Raw genomic sequence first — 22077 nt, 5'->3', positions numbered from 1 at the left:
AGCCACTATGAAAATAAAAAGGGGGAATTTATTTTTAATATAGTGTTGCCAAAGTTTTTTTAACATTTAAATTTTTTTTAATAGTTATAAACGCACAAAAGATAGTTTAAAGTTATTTTTTTAATTAATTATTAAAAAAAAATCATTTCAAAAACAGTTTATATTGCGTAAAACATAGGCAAAGTTAAATAGTAACCCAACAATTAAAAATATAAAATAACAGTGCAAAAATTATTTTAATCAGGGTCAGAATAATCATCATAATATCTTTTCCCGGGTATAATCTTTAATTTTGTATCAGGTTTAGTAAGTTCTGATTTGGTAACGCGCGTCACAACACCACAAGCAAGTTGTGCAGATTTTATAGCAGCAATTTTTACTTTGGGGTTTTCTAGTTCCCCCCCAGGCCGATTGCAGTCCGGGCTGGCAGTCAGTAAAACAGGAATGCAAATAACAATAATGATACCTATTATGGTAACCTGTTCGTTACTTATGCCATATTCCTTTTCATTTCTCTCAAGCCAAGCTTTAATAAAATTACAAGATTGTAAATGATTCGATTTTGCATTGCAACATTGCTTAAACAAGATTGGAGTCGAGGTTTCTGGCGAGCCTAGATTAAACGCGGTGGAGTAGCCAGGAATCGAACACGGCAAATCAACGTTCCAATAAACATTGTCACAGTGATTAGGTAATTGGTATTGGGTAAAGGTTTCGATTAAAGTTTGGGTAAAATTTAAAGCGACTTCACACCTGCAATTCCACGGATTACCGTTAGCCAGTAAAACATGGCCGCTAGGTGCCAGCACCGCACCAATTTCTAGACTATAATTTCCAGTGAAATTTAAATCTCTTTTTATAGGTATATCAGAAAGTGAAACAGCCGTCGTACTTAACTGTTCCCCGTTTAAAAGACATGTTTTTTTAACAGTTGTTAATAACCACCCCGCCCTAGGCTTTGTCAGTTTGTTGTAACTTATGTCTACAGTAGTAGACTGCGCTGTGTTGATAGACTGTAACACCTCTTCGGAAATGTCTTCTAATAAATTGTGCGACAAATTTAAATATGTAAGTTCAAGTACATTTCTGAAAGAACCAGTGTGTAAAGTTTCCAACTCGTTGTGCGCAACATTTAGGCTGGTTAACCTGGTCAAGCCGAAGAAGAGCCGGCGAGGTAAATATTGTATTCGGTTTTTTGATAAATCCAGTTCTTTCAAGTTACGGAGACCTAATTTAAAAAAAAAACAAGTAATTTTTTTCACATTAAGTTTTTGCTACAGTGCAAAGGCTAATAATTGTAAAAATAGTAAAATAATTACTTCTTTAAATGCTAAATGAGAAATGCTGACTTAGAAACGTAATGTGAGCCTTTAAAATACGAATTAAAACAGAATGTAAGCCTTTAAAATACGAATTAAAATCAACAAAATAAAATCAAGGGATAAAAATGAGAATTTGAATTTATTCCAACAAATTCGACATGTCATGCTTACCACTGAAAGCTTTTCTCGAAATGTAAGCGATCGAATTCTGACCGAGATCAATTTTTTGCACCAAGTTTTTGACACCAGCAAAAGCACCCGATTCGACGATGCCGATATTCAACTGTCTTAAACGAAGCTCTGTCACCAAATCCGGGACTTTCCACTGACGCCTGACGTCACTCAGTATTAAAAACATTGCACTTTGTTTTGAAACGCCGACAATATTGATTTTGCAGTCTCTTGGTTTATCGATTTTGCTGGGAATTTTCGAAGTTGCATTTTGTAAATCTGTCAAGATCCAATCTTTAACTGGCAGACAATCGTAGATTAACCTTTCTGGGTATGTTTTCTCCCCGATGTACAGTCGACACTGTTTTTGTTCGTAGTCGTTGCTGTATAGGCTAACCAGGGGTTCGTTAGCTGGCTCAGGCGTTGCTCTGCGTTTGCGGAACTTTTTTAAAGTCCGGTCTCTTTTCCATAACTTTATATCGTCTAGGAATACAACATCTCGCAGGTTAACTGTGCTTTTTTCTGTTGTCAGCTGTCTACTGCTGGCAATGCGTTTATCGTTGTTTTCTTGGGTCGACTCAAGGGCATATCTTCGGGGTAACGTTCTTGCAGATATTTTTGTCGTAATAAATAATTCCAGTATTGCTAACACTATATACACAACTTGCTCAGCATTTTGTTGTTTCCAGCAATTCATGTCTTATAAAATTGAGTTTACAATTACATTATGAGACAAGCATATACCTAACAGTACTGTCCTATTAAACTTGACATGCCATTGCTGAAGAGAGAACGCTTAAAAATGATGTCATCTGTCTTACAGTTTTACATACGCAATTTTTTACCTGCGTAAGAATGTAAGAGAATAATTAAAGGCACGGCAAGTATATAACACAAGTATGAAGCATACGTAACTCTCCTACGTAAATCTAAGAAAATTGCGCCAAGACATCACGTGAAATTCCATATCGCATAATTACTGATTTCTTAAGTTTATCTGCCTAAAAGATAACAAATTAAATGTTGACGAGCGATTAACGACTCGACTGTCAATACCCATCTTTCTTAATAAGTTTTTCTATAAACGACGTGGTTTGCTTATCTATTACTTTATCTATATTGAACAAAACGTGTTATGTAAATGAAGCGGACGTGTCTTAAATCAAAGGCGTATGCACGCTTTCCGTAAAAAGGTTACTCAACACTTTGTTGAGGAAAGCGACCGAACGCAATTTTGAATAAATATTTAATGACGCGATTTAGATTTCAAAGAGCGAATTAAATCTGAGGGTTTTGTCGTTTTAACCGATGAAGATCTTTTACGAACAGAAAGTATAGTTAACGTACTGACTAAGTCGCCTAATAAAATTCATTTAAATTCTGTAATCTGCTTTGAATACTTTTTAATGTTTTTACTTAAATAGCAAAACAAAAAAATCTAAAGCTAACTTTATTATTTTTGCTAATAACATCAAAATCATAAAGTAAAAAAATAAACGTTTCACAATTTAGTTAAGTTCTCTGTTTGTCTTCGATGTTTTTAATTTAATGTCACGTATACTTTTCTTTAAAAGTATTTACAAAACAAAACTCTTTTTACACATAATAAAATTTTCGACGAATTATGTTTATGGTCTGCCTGTATGACGAACAACAGAACCATATTTTTCTTAACGGTCTATGCCAATGCCATCGACCCGTATAAATATTCGACTGAATTAGCTCAAAAAAATCACGACTTTAGCTAAGGCAAATAAAATCATCACAAACAGCGAGGGAGAATAATACTACTCGATCGAGTGTTTATTTAATTCCAACTATTCAGGCAACCTCAAGGTCGACTTAGTGCTTATTTAAGACCTGAACCGCGACTCCTAAAATCCGATCTGACTTATATTAAAATTCGCTCCAGTTCTATTGACTGTAATGCAACCTTAAGAAATAAATAACCAATAAATTAAACTTATCTTATCGCACTTTATCTACTTCAAAGTGCTAACAAATGGCATATTTCGTTGTAGCCTAGCCTTAAATATAAGCACACGTCAGACTCGTGTGTACTGCGCGCAGCAGCAGCCTGACAGACTTTTACACGGTCTGGTTAATTTCCAAGAAAAACAAAAGCAAAATGTTGTGTTTTTCATTGATGAGGCATTCTCATGCGAATATTAACATCATGGAGGTGAATGTCAGTCATAGAATCGGGGAATCAATATTTAATGAAAGCAATTAAGTTCACGTTGCTCTCCGTTGTTTCAACAATACAGGATTCTAAATAAGTTAACCCCGTGACATAGAAATCGGTATTTAATCGCTATTACACGACTTTCAAACTCGGATAAACTGTAGAACAAATTACATACAAAAAATGTGGAATTGTAGGTTAATGTTATCGTACAATACAATACCTATTATGTTACAGAAGATAGCAGGATTGTATTATGCTACAAATCGTAACAACAGCCATAATTCAACTCGGTTGTATACTAATGCTTTTTATAGAAAACATAAGTTTTTTAACTCTTTTGACCAGTATTGTCACTTTTCGTTTAGGTAAAAGCATTCCTGTAGTCAATTCCTCGTTAAAATGCTGCAAATTTTTTAAGTAAACGAAATATGACCTCGTAAAAAATCAATTATTTATGTCAACAACAAATGCGTCATTTTTTAAGAGTTGTGATTTGGGAAAGAACCGAGAAATGTGTTTTCCACGAACAAGCAAATTCAATTACAAAGATTTTTATTCCTTGCGATTTTTATTATGAAAATATACTACATACAGCATAACCAAGCATTTGACCAAGAGTTATAGAAATATTTTTAATTCTAATAAAAAAATTGCTTTGTTGATGGAGGGTTGGTTTCGTTGCAATAAGTGGGTTATTGTCTTTAAGGTATAATCGCCAAAAGGCTTGAGGGTCCTTACAGGTCTAACGGGGTAACGTTTTGACCGGGTATTATTAGCCCTTTGTTGTCATTGGACCCTATTAAAAAACACCCACATCGATAATACCCTTCATAACGTACGTATCAGGGTAAGTTTAAATCCGTTTGTACGATTCATATCACAATGGGGTTAAAGGCATTTTTTAACTTTGTTTTGGTGAATTTTTCTCGTTTTCCATACACTTTTCCTTACTTATACTTTGTGTATGGTACAGGCAATGTCGAACCATCGCTTGCTTCTCCTATAAAATCATAAAAAAATAATATTTATTTATCCTCGATGTGGAAAGGTCGACTTCACGCCCTAAACATAGAGTTACATCAGTTACCCCGACCCAGTCTCGAGTTGCCATTGGCAGTATGGGATATTATTGATTAAAATGGCCCGATAATAAAGCTGCTGACTAAGTGTTGGCTCAGCAGAAGTTCACAACATTTATAGTGCTTTACTTAAGGGCGTTACAGAATAAGAGTAGTGGGAATCGAACCCAGTACCTTGTGCAGTATAGCTAAGTGTTCAGACCAAAACATCAGTCTGTCGGTAAAATTAATTTTACAACAGTGAATTGAAAAAGAAATCAAAAATTATAAATTTTCAAAATTAACAACATAACCTTAATTTGTTAAAATTTCTCAAATACAACCTACCTAATTAAGAATACCTAAACAGTAACAACTGTCTTATATAATATGGCTAAATTTTGCTTTTTATGCTAAGTTTGTATTCTACAAAAAAAAATTTCAAAAAAATACAACAAACGGCTCAGAAAGGGCAAAATTACAATATTTCCCTATGTTTGCCAGCATATCAACTTACGACGATGACGTCGTGCGTCACGTGACTCGCGAACGTAGGGACTTTCCCTATTTACAAGATTTTACCTTCAAATCCCGATATCTCAAAAACTACTTGACCAATTTTTAAAATAATGGAATCCTCGTGCAAGTTGGAAAAATTTTAACATAATTAAAAAAGAAACTTTGCGACCGAACCATCTCTTTAAAAAAAATAAATTAAAAAAATTACTTCCAAGGTTGTCAAATTTCTGTCTTCAAAAATCTTCTGTATTTCCGTGTCGTTGTTTGCCATTGTAAGAAGGTCGGTAACACGCAGATAAGGTAACTTAACGTTATAGTAAAGCCAGATTTGTTTGTGAAAATCGCCATACACCAAACAAGGCAAGTTGTCTTTACCGTTCGCCGAATATTTGCCAGAGCAAAATGCCTGCAACAAAATAAGCATACTTTTTTTTGTGAATATATTTTTATCCTGGACGTGGGAAAGTCGAATGCGCGACTTAAACAGAGAGTAACATCAGTTACTCCGACCCAGTCTTGAGTTGTCTGTGGCAGTTTGGGATTTTATAGAGATTATAATTGCTCGGTGATTATGCTGTTGTTCAAGTGCTGACACAGCAGGAGTTTATAGCGCATCACACAAGAGCGCAACAGCATGAGAGCATTGGGGATTGAACCCACGACCTGTGCAGCAAGTGTTCTTACCACTACCGGTTTTTTGTTACGCCAAAAAATGAAAAGGGTCCGTTTTACGGCAAAATCCTATAGCTGTTGATCCCAGCCCTTTCGTATAGTTTTTAGTTGCCATTTTTAGATTCCATTTTTTAATATTTTTTTATCCTAGATGTGGAAAGGTCAACTTCGCGACCCAAACATAGAGTAACAGTCGTTACCCTAACCCGGTCTTAAGTTCCCTTAGGCAGTTTAGGATATTATAAATGCCCAAGTTAAGCTGGTGATTAAGTACTTGCCCAGCAGAAGTTTATATTATTTACAACACCTTACTCATAGGCGCAACAGCATGAAAGCAACGGGAATCGAATCAAGGATCTCAATAGTAGAGCTAAGTGTTTTGACCACTACACCACGATACCAGTATTTAACCTGATTTTGCTGCCTTTTGAATTAAAAGAGCCAATAACTAACCGTAGCGTGCTTTGAAAATTTAAATTTGCATTAAAGTTAAAAAGGGAATTTCTTTACTTGGACGTTGTCCTGAAAATGAAATCGGACGACGTTTTTATCGTGGTCGACAATGTAAGTTTGACCGTCCCATGCACACATAATAACCTCTTCTCTGTTATCGTCTAATACGTCCACCTTGTTTACAGCAAATAAGTGGTGATCTACCTAAAAAAACTTACAACTTAACATCTTTTAAAAGATTTTTTTCGTATATATCTTTATCTTCGATGTGGGAAGGTCGAATGCGCGACCTGAACATAGAGTAACATCAGTTACTACGACCCAGTCTCAAGTTGCTTTTAGCAGTTTGTGATATTATTGAGATTATAGGTGCCCGGTAATTATGCTGCTGATTAAGTGCTGGGTCAGCAGGATTTTATACTGTTTATAGCGCCTTACTAAGAGGCGCTACAGCATAAAAGCAGTGGGGATCGAACTTATAACCTCATGTAGTGAACCAAATGTTCTAACCACTACACCACGCTACCGGCATTTCACGCATAAGTAAGAATACCACATTTACTGTAGGCCAGAAGGTGTCAAATTTTGAGCAATACGAGCATAAAATAAAAAACTTCAATTTAGCTACAAAGCGTTGGCGTTTGTGTCAGTTATAATTTTTATATTGTAAAAATCGTTTTGTAAAATTCAAACTAAAATACGCACAACAAAAAATTTTAAATCAATAATATTAGATTAATAATTTAAACGCCCAACGGATTGATTTGCCAGTAAAACATTAGTAAAAGCAAAAAACGACAGAATTTCAAATGTTTCTTACTTGCAAAGACCACAGTATTTTATCTTCCTCGATTAGCTTAATAGTGCCATCAAGTGTACAGAGAGAAAAGTAGCCATTTTGTTTGCCCTCAGCTTTGGTAATATCCCCAATAATTTTGCAGGAGATAGCGGGATTTTGTTGCCTTGACCGACTTGAACAAATATAAGTTTTAAACCGGCAAATTGGTGTTGTGGTTAGAACACGTGGGTTTATTACATGAGGTCATGAGTTCGATCCTAACTGCTCTCATGCTGTTCCCTTTAGTAGGGCGCTATAAACGGCATGAGCTTAAACCGGCGGCGTGGTGTAGTAACCGGCAGCGTGGTGTAGTGGTAAGAATACTTGTTACACCACAATGAGGTCGTGGGTTTGAAGGCTATGAACGGTATGAACTCCTGCTGAGCCAACACATAATCAGTTGCTAACTAATGGGCAATTATAATCTATATAATATCCCAAACTGCTAAAAACTCAAGACTGGGTCGGAGTAACTAATGTTACTCTATGTTTAGGTCCCCATTCGACCTTTTCACATCGAGGAAAAAAATACGTACAACAAAAAACTTCTGCTGAGCTAATAATTAATCAGCATCTTAATTATTGGGCAATTTTAATGTATAATTTTCCGATATGTCAAAGTCAACTCAAGACTGGTGTGGGGTAACGAATGTTACTCTATGTTGAGATCGGGAAATTAACCTTAACACATCAAGGTTAAATAAATGTAAAAATACCTTGATAATGGTTTGTACTGAACATATTCCTCATAAGATTCGTTGTTTTTATCTTCACCATTTTCTTGTTTTAACTAAAATATTCAACAAAATTTTACATGTACGAAAATATTTTTTTAAGATATAACCCAACCAATATTCGAAACACTGGCAGCATGGTGTAGTGTTTAAAACACTTGGCTTCACAACAAGAGGTCATTGGTTCGATACCCACTGATACCAAAGTTAAATGCACTTGTTTAGTGCAATATAAACAATTTAAACTCCTGTTTTTAAATCCTATCAGAAATATACTTATCAAGCAATTAAAATTAATAACATTCAAAACTGTCATTAGAAACTAAAGCTGGTTTACAAAAGTTACCCTATGTTAGGCTATAAAGTCAGCCTTTTCACATTAAGGATAAATTTATACAAAAAAGTGATACAAAAACTTGTAAAGAGGATCTTTGTTACTAATGCCTGTTCTTTTAGTCCGACAGCATGGTGTAGTGGTAAGAACACTTGCTACAGCACCATGAGGCCGTGGGTACAATCCCCACTGCTTTCATGCTGCAGCACCCTTGAGTAAGGTGCTATAAACGGTACGTACACCTGCTGAGTCAGCACTTATCAGCAGCATATTTACCGGGCAATTATAATCTATATAATATTCAAAACTGCTAAAGGCAACTCGAGACTGGTTCAGAGTAGCTGTTGTTACTCTACGTTTAAGTCGTACATTCGACCTTCCCACATCAAGGATAAAGATATATACAAAAAAAAAATTGTTAAACAATAATTACTTTTATATTGTGTTAATTTCATGTGTCCATATTTTTAAACTACAAATAAAAAACTAACCCAGTTAACATGTAGTACAGCATATGAACAACCAGGTTGGGAAACTAAAATGGTTGGAAGTTTTCCAGCTTCATATGTGTGCAGGGTTATGTTCCCCATCGGGTATTTGAGTTTCCAGCGCTGCAGTAATACAAGGTTTTTGACCTTGTCATTCCATCTAAATCAATTGGATTTTTAATATTTTTTTAAATTGACTGTGTATATTATTTTTATTTTTTTTAAATTTTTTTTGTATATATCTTTATCCTCGATGTGGGAAAGTCGAATGCGCGACTTAAACATAGAGTAACATCAGTTACTCCGACCCAGTCTCGAGTTGCCTGTGGTAGTTTGGGATATTATAGATTGTAATTGCCCCATAATTATACTGCTGATCAAGTGCTGGCTCAGCAGGAGTTCACACCGTTTATAGCGCCTTACTCAAGGGCGCTACAGCATGAAAGCAGTGGGGATTTAACCCACGACCTCATGGTGCTGTAGCAAGTGTTCTTAACACTACACCATGCTGCCGGTTTTTATCTTGTTACTTTTTTTTTAAATAAATAAATTTTTGTTTTTAATTCTAAGGCTTATCATATACACTTAAATTACAATTTATTTTAAACCTTTTAAAATTATTGAGATCAATAATATTAACAAAAACGCAGTATGGTTTATGTGTCAAAACACTTGGCATTATCATAGAATATCATAGGTTTGATCCATACTGCTCTCATGCTGAAGTACCCTTAGTTGAGGCGCTATAAATGGTATAAAGTCCTGCTTAGCCAACACTTAATTTGCAGCTTAATTATCGGGCAAATATAGTGTATAATATTCCAAACTGCCAAGGGCAACTCAAGACTGAGTCGGGGTAACTAATGTTACTCTATGTTTAGGGCCCTTACACATCTAATATAATTAAATATGAAAAAAGACATCCAGATTTTAGCCAAGGTATAACAATTTCACTTTGCTTGGCTTTCTAGTATTTCTGACCTAACATGTACAAAAAAGAGAACTGAAGTTTTAACAATAATATACCTGTAGGCTGAAACACAAAGGTCACTGTGGCAAGTTAACAATTCCAATTTTTTGTCTCCGTCGATGTCTTTAATGATTACATTCATGATATTTGGAAGAATAAAACAAGTTTTCAATTCAAATTTTAAACCATCTTCACCACTGTATTTCACAAAAAATATTTTTTTAAAAACCAATTTATGTCGATTTTAAACATTTTTTTTTATACATCTTTATCCACGATGTGGGAAGATCGACTTCACGACCTAATCATAAAGTAACAACTGTTACCCCGACCCAGTCTGGAGATGCCTTTGGCAGTTTGGGATATTATTATTATAATTGCATGAGCAATAAGCCGCTTTGGCTCAGTAGGAGTTTATACCAGTTATAGCGCCTTACTCAAGGGCATAGTGTAGCAAGTGTTCCGACTACTACACATGCCAAATTAAAAATAGATTACCTTTTATATATATTTATTATAGAACATTGCCCATCGCTTGTAAAAACTAAAATCGAGTTTCTTCCCATTCCATAAATGTCCCCAATTTCAGTGCAAGTGGTGTCGCCCAATTCATCTAATTGAAAAATGGGTTCGGTCGAATTACCTTTGAAGATCTGTAAATTACCACCTAAAGTAACAAATACAGTTAAAAAGTGTATGGAGCTTTTTAAAAAGACAGACTAATAGAATAATTAAATAAATTGTTTACATATGTTACATACAAATAAATTGTTTACATACTTTTAATATGCAGAAATACTAATATTTTTTTATATATTTAGTCCCAATGTGGAAAGGTTGACTTTACAGCATAAACATATAGTAACATTAGTTACTCCTACCCAGTCCCGAGTTGCCTTTGGCAGTGTGAAATTTTATAGTTTATAATTAAACCGGCAGCATGGTGTAGTGGTAAGAACACTTGCTACACCACACATGAGGTCGTGGGTTCAATCCCCACTGATCTTATGCTGTAGTGGCCTTGAGTAAGGTGCTATAAACGGTATTAACTCATGCTGAGCCAGCACCAAATCAGCAGCATAATTACTGGGCAATTATAATCTATAATATCCCAAACTGCAACAGGCAAATCGAGACTGGGTCAGAGTAACTGATGTTACTCTATGTTTAGGTCGCGCATTCGACTTTCCCACATCGAGGATAGAGATAAACACAAAAAAATTTGCCCGCCTTTGTTAAGTGGACTATTGCTTGAGCAGTGGGGATCGAACCCAACAACCTGTGTACTAAAACCAATGGTTCTTACCATTACACCACACTGCCGGTTAATTAAACATAAATATTTGTTATTTAAATCAACAATTACAATTTACAATGCTAGTTTAAGAGTAATGGTTATAGCTTATGATTATTAAAAAGATATGTTTAAAAGGTAATTACTTACATGAATCAACCACTACCAGCTCATTCTGTCCATCATTATTAATATCCCCAAGCGAAATACAATCATGTAGAACGTTGTTTGACACACTTAATTTTAAATGTTCAACAAATGATACAGATCTCATTTCTACTACTTTAATAACAAGCCTAGTGCAAAAGAATGCAAAATTAAAAACATAGATTGAATACTAGCATTATGTGTTTGATAAGTATAACCTATAGAATAATAAACACAAATTAAAACAAATAAATTAATGAAATTTTTTTTATAGAAATTTGTAATCAAATGAGGGCTATGAATTATTATGCAATGGGTATATCAATATATATATAAAAAAAAAACTAATTAACTGAAATGAAAACCGGCAGCGTGGTGTAGTGATGAGAACACTTGCTACACCACACATGGGGTCGTGGGTTCAATTCCCACTGATCTCATGCTGTAGCGTACTTGAGTAAGGCGCTATAAACGGTATGAACTCCTGCTGAGCCAGCACTTAATCAGCAGTATAATTACCAGGTAATTATAATCTATAATATCCCAAACTGCTAAAAGCAACTCGAGACTGGGTCAGAGTAACATATGTTACTCTATGTTTAAGTCGCGCATTCGACTTTCCCACATCGAGGATAAAGATATATACAAAAAAAAAAAAACAACAACAACAAACAATCTAAGTAAAATATTGCAAATAAATTAAATAACAAAAAACATACTAAATACAAAAACTTAAATACTTATTAATTTAGAAATTAACAACAATAAATTATTTGTACAATATTGCATAAATGATATTTTTAATCTAGGAAAATATTCAGCATTTTCTATCTCCACCAATTTTAGTTCTTTCTAAATTAGCAATTTCTTTTGCCTGTTGTGAGTCAATAAATTTTGGGTTTATAGAAAGTGAAATATCAAAATCTTGGATTGCTTTAGAATATCGACCTTAAAAAAATTTAAAAAGTTAAAGTTTAAGAACTAACAGAGTAATTAAAATAAAGAAGTACCAAAAAAATCGGCAAAAAAGTTGCACTTGGCAGTTTGGGATATTTTTTTTTGTATATATATATCTTTATCTACAATGTGGAAAGGTCGAATGCGCAACCTAAACATAAAGTAACATCAGTTTCTTCGACCCAGTCTCGAGTTGCTCTTTAGCAGTTTGGGATATTATAGATTATAATTGCCTGGTAATTATGCTGCTGTTTAAGTGCTGGCTCAGCAGGAGTTCATACCGTTTATTAGTTTATAGCACCTCACTCAAGGGCACTACAACAAATAAGCAGTGGAAATTAAACCTAGGACCTTATGCAGTGAAGCCAAGTGTTTTAACATATGCTTACCCATTCTGTAATGAATTAAACCTCTATTATAAAATATAGCAGCATTCTTATTATCCAATAAAATTGCTTCTGAATAATCTTCAATTGCTTCATTAAAATCTACCCTAAGATACTTAATTTGTCCTCGATTGTTAAACGCTGTACACAAGTTTCTAAAAAATAAATCCACTTCTTGTTGCCTTTTTTTTTAATTTAAAATGTATCATAAAAATAATTTAAAAAAATATTTTTATATATATATACAAAAAATACATTCCCCCTTTTTTTTGTACAAATCTTTATTCTCGACGTGGAAAGGTCGAATGCATGACTTAACATAGAGTAACATCAGTTACTCGGATCCCGTCTCGAGTAGCCTTTAGCAGTTTGGGATATTATGTAAAATATAATTGCCCAGTAATTATGCTGTTGATTAAGTGCTGGCTCAGCATGAGTTCATACCAATTATAGCGCCTTACTCAAGGGTGCTACAGCGTGAGAGCAGCGGGGATTGAACCCACAACCTCATGGTGGTGTAGCAAGTGTTCTTATACCACTACACCACCCAGTCTGGAAAGTAGGGCAGTTTTCGACGAGATCCCGTGCGTGCAAGCGTAAAAAAATGCGTGATCGCGCGTGCACGCATACCAAAATTTCCTGTCTAGGCGTGCACTCGTGATTTATGTTAGCGTGTTTTAGGCGTCAGTACTGCGTGTGCACATTTTTTTAAGAAACCAGGCATGCAAAACGCTAATTCCAGACATGCAATTTTTTTAATGAAAAAAATCTCGTGCGTGCACAGTGCCCTACTTTCCAGACTGGTTCACCACGCTGCCGGTTTTAATTTTGCTTTAAATTTTTTTAATAACATACAGATTTTGTTTTTTTTAATTTTGTGTTTCGACTAAATAAATATAATTTAACTCACAAATTCACTTACTTTTGATTTTGCAAGTTTTTAGACAGGTTTTCAGAGTGGTCGAAATTTTGATTTATAAATTCGGTGTAAAACTCTTCGGCTGCTTTAAAATTCCTATTATTATATTCGGCGTTTGCTTTGTCAAATAACGAATCCATATTTGCTTTATGTACTACTAAATCTAACTTAAATATATTTTATTTGTTTACAAGTTTTAGAAATATTCGTCTTACATGAAATGGGGTTTTCCCACAAATGAAAATAATATTTTTGTTTCTATGTTTAGCTTTGGTATAATTCCGGGTAAAGATTATTAAAAAATCTATATTTAAAAAAATTTTTTTTTTAATTTTGAAATTAAATAATTTATTATTTCATTTTTTAAATAAACGAGCAAAGTTTGAAAAGTAATTTTTATACCAACAAGAACGTTACTTTTTACACATTGAAAAAGAAATAGCCAAATAAAAATTTAGCGTGCTTGCCTATAATGACAGCTGCCGGCTTTTAGCCATTTTAGAGACAAAATAAATTTAAAAGTTTCTTGAAAAGTCTTATTGCACATGGCATAGCACACCGGATTTAAAGTGCTGTTTAAATAACAAAGCCAGTAACCAAAGTTCCACGCGGCTGCAGACACGCAGTTCTGGTCTGCGCAAAACACTGACACAAGTACCATTATGTTATAAGGCAACCACAAGAATATAAACGCAGCTAAAATAGACGCCAAAAGCCTGGCCGCCTTGGTTTCTTTGTTCAAATACTGCAGTTTCTTTTTGACAGCGTGTGTTTTTAACTTGTCGGCAGCCTTGCCGATTCCGTCGCAGCCTCTGCCTTGATTCGCCTGCCTTGAGTTTTGCAGTAGTGTCGCGGCTACTTTAAACGATGTACCGGTTGCTTCATCAACAGATTTTTCTTCCGTTTTCGGTGATTCAGAACTTGTTTTATTTTCTATTAAAGGCGAACGGTCGTTCGGAGGTTGGGAAGTTGTGTTGAAAAAGGTATGTTCAGGGTCCGGAGGCAATGTGTTTTTTTCTGTTGTTTTATTTTCCGTATTGTTTAGGCTAAACACAACAAAGTATTAGTATTTTACAGCTTATTTAATATAGGTTAAGTTTTGAAACCGAACAGAGGGCCTATATAGCAAGCAAATGTTAAAGTATGCAAAAATTCAAAAATGACTAGCTTTAAAAAAGTATAACAAATTACAAAAAACTTACCTATTATTTTCCGGCATTTTGACCAAAATTTTGCTGGGCGATTCGAGAATGCTCTTCTTTCTTAAATCGGTTACATTGTTGTCCAGTTCCTGAGGTGTTTTTGGCAATATTCTGCGAATCGAACCTAACTTGGCCGTTGATCTCAGTGCGTACAATGAAGCCCTGAGCTGTAATCGATTTTTCGGGGATTTATTATGTTTGGACGCGTTAAAATTTGTGACGTCATCACCGTATGCTTCTTCAGAGCTAATGTCGGATTCGCTATCGTCCTGACCCGTGAACACAGTTGGGTAATCCCCTGTTTCTGAGTCAAAGTCCACCTGCTGTGGGGTCGAATCGGCAGTGTGCACCTCAACCTGTTCTTGGATATACCCTTGTTTTTTTGCAATCGACACTTCGGAAATCGGTTTATTCTCCTTCCCGATTGTCGAAAGTCTCCTTATCGCGGTTTCTGTAAGTGGCGTGGGGTTAGAAGAATCTATTTGCGACACTGTGTCATTGACGTTACTTTCTGACAGCTTTTTCGCTGGTTTATCGGGCCCTGTTTTTTCGTCGATAACAACAGGGCTGTTTACGTCGGGCGAACCCAGTGACGCATTTTCGAGAGCGCGAAATTCAGCAATGCAATTAACGTCCGAAATCGACTTAGCAAGTTTATCTACAGGCTTAGTATCGCGCGTTTGAGTTTCGTAAACATCGGCGGTAGTTTCCGTCGAACCGCCTTCCGAAGAAATGTTATTGGCTTTCGAGACAGTTGTTTTGCAATTGTTTTGTAACACGTGGTCAGGAAAATGAACTTTTACTTGCATACTGTCTTGGGCGAACTTTGATTTTTCGATCTGAGGTAACGCAGTCGACTCGACACCAGCCGTCGCCCATGCTTTGCTTTTTGAAGGCTTAGAAAAGCATCGACAAATGCTGTCCCGAAATATGTTAGCCATCAGAGTAAACAAACCGGTTGAACTAGGAATATCCGAATGGTGTGTGCTGTTACCCTCAATAATTTTGATTTCCCTCATTTCCAGCAGTTTTCTAAAAAAATAGCAGTTTTTACTACAACACTTTAAAATTAAGACAATTAAGATATTTGTGGTAAAGTTGTGAAAAAAAGTTGATTTAACATTTTAAAAGTGCAAAGTTTTCTTAAAGAAGTGCTACAAATTAAATTTTTTTCTTCGTTTTTTTGTCTTTGTTACACGATAAAATAAAATTAGGGTAGTTAATTTAAAACAAATTTCGTTTAAAATTTCAATTGGTAATTTAAAAAGAACCTTTTTTATTTTTTTTTTAAATTACGTATTTCATAGCAAAAGAAAAAACCAAATAAGTATATTGACAAATTCCCTTTTTTGCGGTTATATACAGGAAAATATTTTCTATTCATTGAAAATAATTTATAGCAAACTGTTTTAGACACAATGCGTTTTCATATATATTTATTTCAATACAGATTGCTTGTCACCATATAAGCTTAACCTATTTTTAATTTTATTGTTTTACTAAGGAGTAACATACAATTAATGTTAAAATTAACCTAGTTTAGGCTTTGCGGATATTGACATGATTCTATTTGGGAAAAATATCGAAAAGCTTTTATTTTAATTTTCTTTAAACAACTTACTTTCTGCGATTTCGAATGCCAAGATAGACCTTCCAATATAGGTAACACATGCCCGCTGCTGGCAAGTAAAAAGCGGCCATCGCCGTTATCACTGTCATAATTCTGCTGTCCTTTAGGAATTGAATGTAGCAATGATCCTGTCACAAATAAATAATTGCTAAATTTAAATTTGTTAACAGTAGCCTAAACGACTAAACTTGCAATTTTTTTGGTGACCAAACTTACTTCCGAAACGTTGCGACCTTCCTGTACTATAAACTGCCAAAACAAAATCCAGGGCGCCCACAATACAAAAGAAATCGTCCAAGCACTTGCTATTGCAGTAATAAACCGGGAAGGAGTTCTCAGATTGCGATATTTGACAGGCCGAGTCACCGAATAATACCTAAAAATAATTAAAATTTTAAAAAAGTTGGAAACACTGCAAAAATAAGACAGGTTTGTTGGTGATCTTCGCCTTTCATCAGGTTAGGCTAATGTAGATAATTTTAAATCGTTTTTCCCGATTTTTGTTATCTTATTGGTGTCATACAATTAAACATGTTATGTAATTGCTTCATTAAATTGTTCATTTAGGCAATCGATTTTGTGAAGGGTAAGTAAAGCGATATTTTAAACTAATTGGCAACGCGGGACAGCGTCTCTAATACCTGGAAAACAAGTTAATGTGTCCGCAAGGAAAAGTATTAAGCGCAACACTCGAAGCCACAGACAAATCCCATTCCAGTAATTAACGACAAAACGAAATTGATCAATAAGAACGCATTTGTAATTAGCAAATTTTAGCCTTGTGCTTTGACTGTCTTTGTGCTAATGAGGCAAGAGAAAATATCGATTTACTTCCTTTTTAGCTTTTTAAATGTCTGACATTGGTACATTGTCATGTAATTTTTTTTTAAATTCTTAACAACAACAACCACGTTATTGTATGAATTGACATAATAATGACATGACAAAATAAGAACAGAAGAATAAAGTAGGTAAGACTGAATTACCTCTCAAATTGATGCACAATGGCTAGGCTAATGGTGTTTGCTTTGGGCTTAACGATGATTATATAAGGGACAAGGGATTAATTACAACATAACAATATTATAAGAAATTGGATGACAAAATCAATATTGAAACGGCGTAGTAGTCAGAACACATGCTACACAACATGAAGTCCTGGGTTCGATCTTTACTGCTCTCATGCTGTAGCCCTCCTAAGTCATTATATCCCATACTGCCAAAGCAACTCGAGGCTGGGTCAGAGTAACTGTTGCTGTGTTTAGGTCGCAAATTCGATTTTTCCACCTCGAGGTTAGAGATATAAATATAAAAAAATATACATTTTTTGCAAAACGTTTAAACCACTATTACACAGCCATTTTACTTAAGTAAAATTCATAAATATTATAAGTATATGTATATAAGAAGCTAGTCAAATGTGATTATTATACAATGCAAGGTGGGCAAGTTTTTCTAATTTATATATAATTCATAACTGCCAAACCAAAGATAATGAAATAAACTGATACCAAAGATAATGTTTGCCACGATAGCGAAATGCAATCGCCAAAAACTAAAACAAAATTTGGTGGGTAAAATGTATTAAATATTTTAACAGAATAAATTAAAAAGAATAATATCCTAAACCTAAGTTTTTTAAATATTTTAAGGTTATTTAATAGGCATCTCTATTTGTTTAATATTATTATATTTGTTAAAATTATAGTTTTAGAATTTTTTAATACATATTTTCGCTTATTACCATTACTTTCGGCCCAAATTGTTTATATTTAGAAACAACCGCAGAAAATACGAATTTTTTTTTTTGAATACATTGTCAAGAAATAAATTTTCGACGTACGTTGTTTATGGCGCTGCCGGTTATAAATTCCCATGTTTTCTTTTACTATAAACAATTGCACAACACGCAAAACGGATTAATAATTTACGCACGTAACCGAAATGAACCGAGATGGTTTGACAGCCTGTCGAAATCACGAAAAGAAATAAGGCGCGCGCAACTTTCAATTAAGACGACAGTTTTGCGCTTTGAACGCAAATTAAATTAGTTCTACTTGTCCTGTCAAATGCCACAACACTAATTATGCCTTAAACAAGGGTACGTAATTTTACCAGTGTAAATACGGCATTACGTTACTTTAAAGTAGCGGTCACTTTAAAACAGTATAATTTGAGCTCATTAAGATGTCATCGAAAATTATTTATTTACTTAAACGGTTCCTTAAAATATATATTAATATACTTTGACCTTTTATAATACCCTAAATATTTATACCTTAATTCTATATCTGCTATATAAATAATGATAGGTCATTACTATTTTATACCCGATAATTTATAGGGTAGTTTTCTTGTTACTTTTGCGGTTCTCGCATCTCTTTAGATTTCCATTCCTAATTTTTAAGCATGTTTAGAAAATCATTTAAAAAGTGATTATTAGTGAATTAAAATAAAAATTTTCTGATAAAATTTATTTTATTGTTTGATTTATCAAATTCGAAGGTTAGAAATTTAACACATTTTTTTTTCATCAAAATGAAACTCGGGCCAGTAGATTAAAATCTTTTTTAAAACATCTGATGCGGGCGATAGACGAGCCGCAATATTGCGTTATCCATTAATTATTCAACAATGCAAATTACTTAACAAATTTCGACGGAATCGCATTTTTTCTTCAGACCCATTAACACTGTTTTAGTCAATAAATTTAAACCTTTTAAATAAATGCCAGAAAAAAAAATACAACGTAATCATCCAGCCTTTTTAATGTATAGACTGTTCTATAAGGGTACACCTTTTATGCATTATAAAAATAGGTGTCGCCGAACCGTATAAATTATTAAAAGCAAACCAAAGTTAAGCTTGACTTAATCCTAAATTTGTTTGTCTAGGCAAAAAGGGATTACCATCAGACATTCCTGTAGTAAATAACATGTAAATATGTTGTGTATTTGCTGTAATGCATAATAAATGTTAAGTATCCTTAAGACAGAAAAGAATGCCTATATCGAAAAAATACATAAGCGCACTTGTTCAATAATTAATTATTAAGCATTCTGTTTTTATATAATGTAAGTATACTAAAAACAAAGTTTACAGCACAAAATTAATGCGTTTTTAATGTGGAAATTACAAAAGATGATGCATCATTTTTTCGACTAACAATGCTAGGCCTAAGTTTAAACAAATAAAAAGGGTATTTTTTCATTTTATAGGTAAATCAATCAAAAGCTAATGGGTTTATAAAAAGATTTTTTTCGGCTGACGTTCCAAACTAATTAGACATTAATTTAAATGTAGCACTAATCTCTGTTAATCAATCAATAAGCGATTCTGTGGAAATTGAATTAGGATTGAGCAACTTACTTTGCCCATTTAATAAACACACGCTCCCCAGTTTAGTTTTCGAAAACGCACTTAAACGAAATGTTGTTTTTTTCCTTACAAACTAAGCTAAGTTAAACGAAAGTTTCATGTTATTTATAGCATTGTTTTTTGTAATTGTTAAAGGCAAAATGTATATATATATATATCTGTATTGCAACAAATCAATAAATTTATTCGCCTGTTTTATATTGCTAATACCTTTTTTAATCTTAAACCCAATAGAATATTACAAAGTATCTGGTTGTCGAACAAATAACAAACTAATAGAACTCATTCAAAATAATGATAGGTTAAAACCTTTTGTATAATCAATTTTCGAAAACAAAATCGATTGAAAACGCTGTGGTTGTGTTTTAACTTATTTCGAAATGCTACATTATTTTACTCCGTTTACCAAAAAGTCAATTGAAAAATTGTAAACTTACCGGTCAAGACAAATAATTAGCAGATTCATTACAGAAGCATTGCTGGCCACGTAATCAAGTGCAAGCCAGGCATCGCAAAGTATAGGCCCCAGACCCCAAGTACCGTTTACTATGTATATCGTAAACAAATTCATTGACACGAGGCCTATGATCAAATCCGCTGCGGCGAGGCTAAGAATCAAGTAGTTGTTGACCGTACGCAGGGCTCGGTTAATAATAAAAGACACAATAACCATCACGTTGCCTGCGATTGTAAGAAAACTGGCAATTCCGGATGCAATGCAAATTAAAATTGTCACTGCCAGACTTCTAACCGCTGGTTGGATAGGTGCCGTAGTTGTCATATTACCAGACAAGCTCTCGTTTCCCTCCCCTTGCTGCATTGATAGCATCTGAAGTTCCATGTTAAAATAAGATGTTTGTAGAGGCATTTTTGATTGACACTCACCTATAACAGTGCCTTGTAAAATACTATCACTGTAAAAAAATAGTGATTTTGTTTAAATTATTAATGAACGATTGACTGTTTATTATTTGGGCGCGGCAAGGCCATGAATAGCACCGGGCATGTTATTGCAGAAAAAAAAATTTTAAAAATCTTAAAAAAAAACACATTCCTTGCTTGCATATTAAGGCTAAAGTTTCCTATTGCAATTGTATTTTGTTATCTCAACCTTGCTACGAACTCGACATTACTTTTTTAATATGCCATGTTATTGCTATGCCAAAAATCAATAAAATTGCATATCCAATTAGTCTACGCCAGCAAAAAAACACCTAAGGCTGGGAAAATTTCAAATAAAGTTTTTGCAAACTTGATTATGTTTAAGATTTTTCCCAGAAAATCTTACTGTCAACTAATAATTTTTAAATTCACTAGGCTGGTTTATATATATATAGCGCTAACGGGAAAACACATCTTCGAATTGCTTTTCTCTTTTAAAAACAGTTTATAAAATACATTCGAATTCCCTTTTTTTGCACCAACACGTCACTTGTCTCTTCGCTTTCAAAAACGATTTTTAGTCGTTAGGCCCTACCTTAGGTCATAATTATTGTCAAGCAAAATTCCCACTGGTTATTGTCCTGTTAAAATCATCACCGGTATTCGTGGAATTGTACTAAATATAGATCATTACAAGTTGTGTACTAAGCATAATAATGCTTCTTCTTATAGGACGCATCACTTAAACAATTCGCTAAAAAACAAGTAACTCCGACTAAAAACGTAAACAGATAAAGTTTTGTAAAAATAATTTTAAGCTTTCATTTTAACAACTGGCCTTAGTAGCAAATTTTAAATTTGAACTATTCGTTTTTAACTGCTACTTGTAATTTTGATGTACAGATTAAACAAAGAAAACATTACAAATATCGTAAAAAAAATTTAATAATATGTCCTTCCCGTTATAGAGATCATTTAAATGCTTTATTATACTTTTTAATAAGCCAAATAACTAAGGCATTGTTAACGAATACTACTAAAACAAAGAAATTGATAATTAGCATATAAACCCATTGGTTAATTTTTATGTGTCTATGTAATCTGTTACTTGAAACAAATCATATGTAAATTTTTTTATTTTTATTTTGGGTTTACCCTTTAAAATATCATGATGGATTAATTGCAGTGACACAAATAACAAATAAAACAGGAACTCATAACAATAAAACAGGAACTCAATTATTTTTAATTCCTGTCATCACGACGCGCGGAAAAATCCCACCTTTGCATTTAAATAACAAAGAAAAACTGCAACTAAACGATGTTTTTCCCTTAAAGAATTTTACTAGTGTCACTTAATTTCGTGTATGTAAATAACCTAAATTTCAACGTCATAAGCCAAAGCCGCAGCACAAAATAAAACTGATTTAATTTTGAACGCTTACGCAGGAAGCTAAAAAAAGATTAGTAATCAAAAAACCACATTTGATAGGCGCAGCAAAAATATATTTCTATTGTTGGATTTAATCCTTTAA

General features: G+C 33.8%; 4 protein-coding genes across 4 annotated transcripts; all 4 read right to left on the bottom strand.

The window, feature by feature from the left end:
• Nucleotides 1-8: 8 nt before the first annotated feature.
• Nucleotides 9-2511, bottom strand: LOC145755074 (uncharacterized). The gene is made up of 2 exons (XM_082571274.1): nt 1494-2511; nt 9-1228 (listed from the first exon to the last, which is right to left on the bottom strand). The coding sequence occupies exons 1-2, from the start codon at nt 2188-2190 to the stop codon at nt 237-239; spliced, it is 1689 nt and encodes a 562-aa protein (XP_082427400.1). The 5' UTR covers nt 2191-2511; the 3' UTR covers nt 9-236.
• Nucleotides 2512-4298: 1787 nt separating this feature from the next.
• On the bottom strand, nt 4299-11783 carry LOC145755142 (KICSTOR complex protein ITFG2-like). The gene is made up of 9 exons (XM_082571356.1): nt 11192-11783; nt 10246-10414; nt 9804-9944; nt 8781-8937; nt 7938-8011; nt 7204-7354; nt 6441-6587; nt 5467-5664; nt 4299-4681 (listed from the first exon to the last, which is right to left on the bottom strand). Exons 1-9 carry the CDS (start codon nt 11313-11315, stop codon nt 4583-4585), a joined length of 1260 nt encoding a protein of 419 aa, XP_082427482.1. The 5' UTR covers nt 11316-11783; the 3' UTR covers nt 4299-4582.
• A 125-nt stretch (nt 11784-11908) lies between these two features.
• LOC145755525 (uncharacterized) lies at nt 11909-13644 on the bottom strand. The gene is made up of 3 exons (XM_082571765.1): nt 13454-13644; nt 12535-12686; nt 11909-12136 (listed from the first exon to the last, which is right to left on the bottom strand). The coding sequence occupies exons 1-3, from the start codon at nt 13588-13590 to the stop codon at nt 12006-12008; spliced, it is 420 nt and encodes a 139-aa protein (XP_082427891.1). The 5' UTR covers nt 13591-13644; the 3' UTR covers nt 11909-12005.
• A 260-nt stretch (nt 13645-13904) lies between these two features.
• LOC145755773 (muscarinic acetylcholine receptor M5-like) lies at nt 13905-20528 on the bottom strand. Its single transcript, XM_082572020.1, has 5 exons — nt 20098-20528; nt 16499-16658; nt 16274-16410; nt 14653-15684; nt 13905-14496 (listed from the first exon to the last, which is right to left on the bottom strand). Exons 1-5 carry the CDS (start codon nt 20526-20528, stop codon nt 13905-13907), a joined length of 2352 nt encoding a protein of 783 aa, XP_082428146.1.
• Between the last annotated feature and the right edge of the window lie 1549 nt (nt 20529-22077).

This window comes from Corella eumyota, chromosome 6 (genome assembly GCF_963082875.1).
Source record: "Corella eumyota chromosome 6, kaCorEumy4.1, whole genome shotgun sequence".
NCBI classification, from domain to species: Eukaryota; Metazoa; Chordata; class Ascidiacea; order Phlebobranchia; family Corellidae; genus Corella; species Corella eumyota.
This window is presented reverse-complemented; position numbering and strand designations above follow the sequence as displayed.

Coding starts and splice junctions, on each gene's coding strand:
- LOC145755074 (XM_082571274.1), bottom strand. CDS start 2,190: ATGAATTGCTGGAAACAACAAAATGCTGAGCAAGTTGTGTATATAGTG. Junction 1,229..1,493: donor TTCGAGAAAAGCTTTCAGTG/GTAAGCATGACA, acceptor TTTTTAAATTAG/GTCTCCGTAACTTGAAAGAA.
- LOC145755142 (XM_082571356.1), bottom strand. CDS start 11,315: ATGAGATCTGTATCATTTGTTGAACATTTAAAATTAAGTGTGTCAAAC. Junction 8,938..9,803: donor CTTTGTGTTTCAGCCTACAG/GTATATTATTGT, acceptor CAATTGATTTAG/ATGGAATGACAAGGTCAAAA. Junction 6,588..7,203: donor AAATACTGTGGTCTTTGCAA/GTAAGAAACATT, acceptor AAGTTTTTTTAG/GTAGATCACCACTTATTTGC.
- LOC145755525 (XM_082571765.1), bottom strand. CDS start 13,590: ATGGATTCGTTATTTGACAAAGCAAACGCCGAATATAATAATAGGAAT. Junction 12,687..13,453: donor AAAAACTTGCAAAATCAAAA/GTAAGTGAATTT, acceptor TTTATTTTTTAG/AAACTTGTGTACAGCGTTTA. Junction 12,137..12,534: donor TTTAATTCATTACAGAATGG/GTAAGCATATGT, acceptor AATTTTTTTAAG/GTCGATATTCTAAAGCAATC.
- LOC145755773 (XM_082572020.1), bottom strand. CDS start 20,528: ATGCCTCTACAAACATCTTATTTTAACATGGAACTTCAGATGCTATCA. Junction 16,659..20,097: donor CTAATTATTTGTCTTGACCG/GTAAGTTTACAA, acceptor AATTATTTTTAG/GTATTATTCGGTGACTCGGC. Junction 16,411..16,498: donor AAGGTCGCAACGTTTCGGAA/GTAAGTTTGGTC, acceptor TATTTGTGACAG/GATCATTGCTACATTCAATT.